General features: G+C 48.5%; 1 protein-coding gene across 1 annotated transcript; it reads left to right on the top strand.

The window, feature by feature from the left end:
- Window positions 1-1,208: 1,208 nt before the first annotated feature.
- On the top strand, window positions 1,209-8,491 carry GOT1L1 (glutamic-oxaloacetic transaminase 1 like 1; the record flags this gene model as incomplete). Its single annotated transcript, XM_080710256.1, has 9 exons — window positions 1,209-1,323; window positions 2,970-3,151; window positions 3,748-3,859; window positions 4,104-4,213; window positions 4,422-4,514; window positions 4,610-4,760; window positions 5,446-5,611; window positions 7,719-7,861; window positions 8,325-8,491. 9 exons carry the CDS (start codon window positions 1,209-1,211, stop codon window positions 8,489-8,491), a joined length of 1,239 nt encoding a protein of 412 aa, XP_080566382.1.
- Window positions 8,492-8,766: the final 275 nt, after the last annotated feature.

The following is an 8,766-nucleotide window of genomic DNA, read 5'->3' as shown; positions in this document are numbered from 1 at the left end:
CCTTGACCCCCAGAACTGTGAGCTGAACAAATTTTTGTTCTCTATAAGGTAATCCAGCCTCAGGCATTTCATTACAGTTGTGGAAACTAATAAATAGGGTAGAAGAGAAAGAGGAAAAGTCAGAGATGAATCTAAGATTTTCAGCCTCTAGAAGAATGAATTTGCCATTTGCAAAATGTGTGTGTGTGTGTGTGTGTGTGTGTGTGTGTGTGTGTGTGTTTTACTGGGGATGGAGTCTAGGGGCATTCTTTCTCTGAGATACACCCCAACCTTTTTTTTTTTTTGGTGGTACTGGGGATGGAACCCAAGGGCCTTCTACCTCCGGGCTACACTCCCAGACCTATTTATTTTTTTATTTGGAAACAGGGTCTCTTAAGCCAGCTGAGGTCTCTTAACCTGCGCAGTCCTCCTGTCTCAGCCTCCCAAGAATGGGGATTTACAAGCGTGCACCACCATGCCCGGCCACCCCAACCCTTTTTATTTTTTATTTTGAAACAGGATCTATCTAGGTTGCTGAGAGTTGCTGAGAGCCTTGCTAAGTTACTGAGGCTAATCTTGAATCTTTGATCCTCCTATCTCAGCCTCTCAAGTACTGAGATTGCAGGCATATGCCACCATGCCCAGGTAAAATGGGGAAAATTTGATGACAGTAGACATGATAGCTTGATATGAAACTACAAGTTATCCAGATGTGGTGGTGCATATCTCACTGAGTTGTTGAAAACTTGGATTCCAGCATGTCAAGATTAAGAGGTGTGAAACCTTTAACCTTAATTGCTGAGGCTGGCCTTGAACCTGAGATCCTTCTGTCTCAACCTCCCAAGTATTGGGATATAGGCATACACCACTGCACCCGGCTATTGTCTCAGTTTCTAAGTGGCTGGCTTGTTATTTTGGACTAGATGACTTGGGGCTGAGAGGCAGTGAGTTAGAGAAAAGTGGCTGGGAACCCCTGTCCTTTCCTGCCCCGCCCCTGCCCACTCTCCCAGGGGAGTCTCCTCCAGTGCCCTGGAATGTTCCCATGGCCCCTAGACTCTCACCGCCATGGAGGCCGGGGGTTGTGAGGTTCTGTTGCTCTAGCAACCAGCTGTCCCCCCAGTCTCTGCCTTGGAGCTGCTGAGGTTCTGGGAAGAGGCAGGACTGTGTGACCCAGGCTTGGAGAGAAGCCTGGGGCAGGCTCCCAATCTTGGCCTCATTTCAGCTCAGTTATGCCCACCCTGTCAGTTTTTATGGATGTGCCTGCAGCCCACAAGCCAGAGGGCAGCTTGTTAAAGACCTACAAACAAGATGATTCTCCAAACAAAATGTTCTTGGCCTACAAAGGTAGATGCTGGGTTTTTTTTCTTTTTTTTTTTTTTTTTTTTTTGTTTTTTGCGGGTCTGGGGATGGAACCCATTCAACCTCCGAGCTACACCCCCTGCCTTATTTTTCATTCTTTATTTTGAAACAAGGTCTCACTAAGTAGCTGAGGCTGGCCGAGAGCCGCGATCCTCCTGTCTCAGCCTCCCAAATGCTGGGGTTACAAGCGTGCGCCACCACACCTGGCTAGAATGTCAGTATTTTTAAAAGTTTGAGATTTAATATTACATATGGCACCTGGCTGTAGGCAGACTGTATTCCATTACTGCAGGAAACAGGGATGGCCCAGGCCTCTGCAGATGGAGAGGTCTTTGTTGTTAACAGAATTGCCCTGTGGGAAAATGAGCAGAACAGGTCCTGCCTCACTCAGAGCCCTTTTCCGGGGCTTGCACAGATTTGGTGAGCGCCATGGCCTCTTCCCTAGCTCTGTGCTTTGGGTCCTGTGTGAGCACCACCCTCTCTTCAGCTGCCACCTCGTTCTCCTTCCTACTCCTCCTCTTCTTCCTGGTTCCATAACCAAGAATGGTTCTCCAAAGCCACCCTTCTGATATGCAACCAGACCATGCCAAATGAAAGCCAAGGTTACCCTGATTTAGTTTCATGTATCTATAATTCCCATTTAGTATATAATTTTTTGTGTGTGGCACCAGGAATTAAACCCAGGGACATTCTACCTCTGAGCTACACACCTAGCCCTATTTTATTATTTTTTTCTTTTTCTTTGGTGGTACTGGGGTTCCCGGAAACCCTTTTACCTCTGGGCTACACTCCCAGACCTATTTTTATACTTTTTTATTTGGAAACAGGGTCTCTTAAGCCGGCAAGGCTGGCTTCAAACCTGCGCAATCCTCCAGTCTCCACCTCCCAAGTGTGGGGATTATAAGTGTGCGCCACTGCGCCCGGCTAAAAGACAATAATTTAAAACAGTACTTTTTTTTTTTTTTTTTTTTTGCAGTATTCGGGATGGAACTCAGGGTCATTCTACCTCTGAGCTACACCCCACCCCCAGCCCTATTTTTTATTCTTTGCTTTGAAACAGGGTCTCACTGAGTTACAAAGGGCCTCACTAAGTAGCTGAGGCTGTCCTCAAACTGCAATCCTCCCATCTCAGCCTCCCAAATGCTGGGATTACAAACGTGTACCACCATGCCCAGCTAGAACAGTACATTTATTATAAAGAAGAAATAAGGCCAGTGTGGTGCCGCACACTTGTAATCCCAGTACTTGGGAGGCTGAGACAGGACGATCATGGTTTGAGGACAGCCTCAGCTACTTACTGAGGTCCCTGGGTTCAATCCCTAGCACCACAAAAGAAGAAGGGGAAGGAGAAGAAGGAGAAGGAGAAGGAGAAGGAGGAGAAGGAGAAGGAGAAGGAGAAGAAGAAGAAGAAGAAGAAGAAGAAGAAGAAGAAGAAGAAGAAGAAGAAGAAGAAGAAGAAGAAGAAAGGAGAAATAAAATAAAATAGAAGGGATAGCTGTTGTCTTTTCCTACGCAACTTTCCGAAGCTGCCAAAAGCCCAGGACAGGCTTGTTCTCTGTGGCTTCCTGCAGAGCCCAGGTCCAAGAGCCCAGGCTTGGCCTTCAGAGCTCTCTCTGTGCTTTTCTTCACAGTCTGCATGACCGATGACGGCCACCCCTGGGTGTCTCTCGTGGTGCGCAAGATCCGACTGCAGATTGCACAGGATCCCTCTCTGAACTATGAGTACTTGCCCATGATGGGAATGAAGTCGTTTATCCAGGCCTCCTTGGAACTCCTCTTTGGAAAGCATAACCAAGCCATCGTGGAGAACAGGGTGAGACACGGAGAATGGAGTTTCAGGGCTGTACAATCTTAACCCAGCGAGACACCTTGCAGGGCAGGTCTGTGACAGAGGCAGCACCCAAGACCAAGTCCACAGCTTTATCCACCGAGGGGAAGAGCCTGGATCTGAACCCAAATCCAGTGCTATTTGTACCCACTCACACTGCTGATTTGGATGCTCTTCCAAGAGAGAGAGGTTGGGGGTATCACTCACTGGCAGAGCCCATCTTTAGTAAGCACAAAGCCATGGATTCCATCCCTAGCACTGCAAAAGAAGAACAAAAAAGTCTGAAGCCAGGCATAGTAGCACATTCCTGTAATCCCACTACTTGAGAGGGTGAGGCAGGAGGATCACAGGTTTGAGGCCAGCCATAGCACTTAGTGAGACCCTCAGTAACTTTGTGAAACCCTGTTTCCAAATAAAAATAAAATAGAACTGGGGTGTAGCTTAAAGGTAGAATGCACCTGGGTTCAACTCCCAGTACCCAAACCAAACCAAACAAAAAACCCAAAAGCCAACCCAAGTCCAATGTGGTGTTAATGTTACCATTATTCCTGTAAAGTGTTAGGTCTGTTTTCTGCCAACAGGTAGGGGGTGTGCACACTGTGGGGGACAGTGGCGCCTTTCAGCTTGGGGCCCAGTTCCTCAGGACTTGGCATAGGAATGCTAAAATAGTCTGCATCATCTCATCTCAAAGAGGTAAGTGTCAAACCAGATGAGGGCCGCTGAAGGTCCTGGCCCCTGTTCCTAACGCCCACCCCATTTCCCATCCCCACCACTGTCCCTGCTCCTGACAGACATGAGGAAGATGGAGGACGAGCCGAGTTCTCCTCTTCCTGTTAGTGTCTTATCCTCAGTGACCCTCAGCCCAGTTCTCCGCCCCTCCATCTCCATCTCTCCACTTCCACGTCCCGCAGCTGGTGGGGGGGCTGTGTTCCCACAGAACTGCACGGACTCGTCTTCCAGGACCTGGGCTTTACAGTTTACGAGTACTTCATCTGGGACCCCACGCAGCTGTGCATAGATTCCAACATGTTCCTCAATGTGGTGGAGGTAGAGGGGTCCCCTCAGAAACTTCTCCCCAGACCTGATTGACAGTCTTATTTTCCTCTCCTCCCTGCTCCCTAAGTTATCCAAGGCTCCACTAGGCTTGGATTCACTTGGCATTTTAGTAGGAACCACCAGGGAGGGGGATTTCTCCTCCAAATGCCCTGGTGCCACTAATAGAGGAGATGTCTGACAGGACAGTCTCTACCTGCAGCAGGTCCCTCGTGGTTGCATCCTGGTGATTGGGAACATCATTGACTGCAAGTTGACGCAAAGCCAGCTGGCCAAGCTGATGTCCACCATTAAGGCGAGCTCAATATCTTGGCCTGCGTGTCCTCCCTCTGGCCACCTGCGATCTCCTCCTGCAGTCTCATGCCTTTTGGGGTCTCCTTTCTTCTACAGAGCAAGCAGATATTCCCCTTTTTTGACATTCCCTGTCAAGGTTTCTTCACTGGTGACCTGGAAGAAGATGCTGGGATCTTGCAGTACTTTGTGTCTGGAGGGTTTGAGTTCTTCTGCAGCCAGTCTCTGACCAAGAATTTTGGCATTTATGGTAATGGTATGGGCAGGAGGAGAAAGGATGGTCCGATGATGAAGTGGTGCCCTGCCCATGGCACAGGCAACGTGTTTGCCACTGGAGGGAGCTCAGGGCTGGGCTTAAAGGGTACCTGGAAGCAGAAGGGAGGAGTGACGAGCTGGCCGCTGAGTTCTGTTTCGAGAACTAGCTACCTGAACCAACTCACCATCATGTACCAGCTGAATGTGGTGGCACATACCTGCAATCCCAGTCCTTGGGAGGCTAAGACAGAAGGATTGCAGGTTTGAGGCCAGCGCACAGTAATTTAGTGAGACCTGTTTCAAAATAAAAAATAAAATAAGGCTGAGGGTGTAGCTTAGAAGTAGAATCTTGGCTTCAGTCCCCAGCAACACACACACACACACACACACACACACACACACACACACACACATATTTACCCTTTCGGGCCTTTGTTCCCCAACTGTAAGATGAGAGGGATTTAGTGATCTTTCAAGTCCCTTCCTCCTTGAAGACTCTGAGTCCTGGGTGCTATTCCTAGGAACAGAGGCTATGGTAAGTTCCTTAGGCTGAACACTGCCCTGGATGCAGGCCCCATAGTCCACCTCTCTTCTGCAAGGTTGCGGGGACAGAGGGGCAGGGGAAGGCCCTGGTGGTGAACAGGGAGACTGAGGGCAAGGCTGTCTTCCTGATGCTGCAGATGAAGGAGTGGGCATCCTGGTCGTGGTGGCGCTGGACAACCAGCACTTGCTGTGCGTCCTCTCACAGCTGACGCAGAACGCCCGTGCAATGTGGCTGAACCCTCCTTCCATGGGGGCTCGCATCATCACCTCCATCCTCTGCAACTCCGCCCTGCAGGGAGAATGGTGAGGGCGCAAGGCTTGGGCCGGGGCCGTGGGCAGAGCCCTGGATGCCTGGAGACTTGCCAGTTCTCAGGATTCAGCGGCTGCTTCTCTCCTTGCCGTGTAGCCTTTTTATCCCATTCATTCACCAATCCATTCATAACATTTTACAGAGAACCACCATGTACCAATGGCCATGGCTATGCCAAGGGTTGCCCTACCTTGGAGAGGGCGGGCAATAGACATTCATTTTGGAGATAGGCCAGTGAGTTCTTTGAGCACTTCCAGATGCAGGAGGAAATTAGAAAGCACCAGGAGCTTGCTATTCTGGCAACATCTGACTGGGAGCATGCTTGGCATGCTTTAGTAGGGGATCTGTGTTGCTCAGCTTTGTGTTACTATAACAAAATCCCTGAGATAATTAACATAAAAAGAAGCCAGTTGTGGTGGGGTGGGACACACTTGTAATCCCAGTAGTTGGGAGGCTAAGACAGAAGGATCTGGGTTCATGAACAGCTTCAGCTACTTAGTGAGGCCCTTTGCAACTCAGTGAGATCCTGTTTCAAAATAAAGAATAAAAGAAGTTTGGCTGGGGGTATAGCTCGGAGGGAGAATGCCCCTAAGTTCCATCCCCAGTACCGCAAAAAAAAAAAAAAAAAAAAATCAACAGAAAAAGAGGAAAAGTCAGCTCGGCATGGTGGCTCACACTTATAATCGCAGTACTTGGGAGGCTAGAGAATTGTACAGGTTTGAAGCCAGCCTCAGCTACTTAGTGAGGCTCTTAGCAACTTAGTGAGATCCTGTTTCCAAATAAAATGTAAAAAAATAGGTCTGAGCCGGGCATGGTAGTGCATGCTTGTAATCCCAGTGCTTGGGAGGCTGAGCCAGGAGGATCGCGCAGGTTTGAAGTCAGCCTCAGCTACTTAGTGAGGCTCTCAGCAACTTAGTGAGACCCTGTTTCCAAATAAAATATAAAATAGGGCTAGGAGTATAGCCCGGAGGTAGAAAGCCTCTGGGTTCCACCCCCAGTACCACAAAAAAAAAAAAAAAAAAAGGTCTGAAAGTGTAGCCCAAAGGTAGAAAGCCTCTGAGTTCCATCCCTAGTACCACAAAAAAGAAAAAGAAAAGTCAGGCACAGTGGTACACACTTGTAATCCTAGTACTTAGGAAATTGACACAGAAGGAGTGAAGGTTCAAGGCCAGCCTCAGCAACTTAGCAGGACCCTGTTTCAAAATTAAAAAAGAAAAAAAAGCTGGGCATGGTGGTGCATACTTGTAATTGCAGTACTTGGGAAGCTGAGACATACAGGAGAATCACAGGCTTGTAGCCAGCCTCAGCTACTTAGTGAGGCCTCTGCAACTTAGTGAGACCCTGTTTCAAAATAGGATAAAATAGGGCTGGGGGTGTAGCTTGGAGATAGAATGTCTCTGGGTTCAAAAGAACTAAAAAAAAGAAAGAGGTTTTTTTTTTTTTTTGCTACTGGGGATTGAACCCAGGGGCAGTCTATCTTTGAGCTACACTTCCAGCCCCATTTTTTTTATTCTTTATTTTGAAACAGGGTCTCACTAAGTTTCGGAAAACTCACTAAGTAGCTAAGGTTGGCCACAAACTTGTGATCCTCCTGTCTCAGCCTCTCAAGTGCTGGAATTACAAATGTGTGCCATCACCACACCCAGCTAGAAAAGGATTGTATTAGCTCACAGTGTTGGAAGCTTCGGTTTACGGTCCTGCTGCTTGGGCCTTTGCTGAGGGAGCATGTGTTGCAAGCTGCTCACTTTGTGGTGTTCAGGAAGCAGAGAAAAGAAAGGGAAAAGGGCTGGGATCCCGCATTCCAGGGCACATCCCCAATGACCTAACTTCTTCACACTCGGCCGCACCTCCTAAAGGCTTCGCCCACTGGTACCACAGGCAGGGGGCACATGGGTGGTGGTGGGACCTTCAACATTCAGACCGTGGCAGAATCAAACCTCCCTCCCCTTCATAATCCCAGAGCCCAGGCTGTATGTACTGGCATATCCTCGGGCGCTCTCTTGGTGACTTGGGCGGGGGTGAGAAGATCAGAAAGACAACAAGAGGGTCTGAAAGCAGGGACGACCCCATATTCTCATCTCTTGCTGTCTTCCTCGGCAGGAAGCAGAGTCTAAAAGGGATGGTGGAGAATATTATGTTGATCAAGGAGAAGGTGAAGGAGAGGCTCCGGCTCCTGGGAACCCCTGGCTCCTGGGATCATATCACTGAACAGACTGGCAGCCATGGTTATCTTGGGCTCAACTGTAAGTGTCTAAGACAGGGTGGCTCTGCCCTTTCAGCCTTGGGGCCTGTATGTGAGCATTCAGCTTCATTGACCTGGCAACCAGCCCACAGCTTTTCTCCAGATGTTTATTATTTCCTCTGGAAAGTGGGCTGCTTTAAACACCCAGAAAATGAGCCGGCCGTGGTAATCCCCGCGCTTGGGAGGCTGAGACAGGAGGATCGCATGGGTTCGGAGCCAGCCTCGGCTACTTAGTGAGGCTCTCAGCAACTTAGTGAGACCCTGTTTCCAAATAAAATATGAAAAAGGTCTGGGAGTATAGCCCGGAGGTAGAAAGCCTCTGGGTTCCACCCCCAATACCACCAAAAAATAAAAAATAAAAAGACCCAGAAATGCTGGCATTTTCTATGCCATGTCATCTTGCCTGGGTTTGAGGGAAATTTTAGGTGGCTTCCCCAGGATCTGAGACCTTCTGATTATCACAGACCAGCAGGTAGAATACATAATCAAGAAGAAACATATCTACATCCCCAAGAATAGTAGGATTAACTTCACCTGCATCAACGCCAGCAACATCGATTACATCACCCAGAGCATCAACGAGGCTGTTCTCTACGCGAGGGACTCAGAAACCGCGTCTGAAAATAAATGATCCCTGGCTGGAATAAAGCTTCAGTCATTGTAAGATCCCTGTGCTAAGGATTCATTGCTACAATTCATCACATTCGTCTGTTTGTGAGGCGATGGGCTGCATCAGTAAATAGGAAGAAGAAAAAAGCCCCAGAGAAGAAGAACATGCACATCTAATATTTTAATACTTTCCGAGCACCTATTATGTTAAGGCCTTGAGCTGGTGTTGAAGGGAATGCACAACCAGGTGCTCAGTTCTTTGTCTCCAGGAGCTTAGTCTAGGTACATGCAACAGTT

Source organism: Muscardinus avellanarius (assembly GCF_963383645.1).
Source record: "Muscardinus avellanarius genome assembly, chromosome: 14".
NCBI lineage: Eukaryota > Metazoa > Chordata > Mammalia > Rodentia > Gliridae > Muscardinus > Muscardinus avellanarius.
The sequence above is the reverse complement of the archived record's forward strand: the minus strand, read 5'-3'. Positions and strand labels throughout refer to the sequence as shown.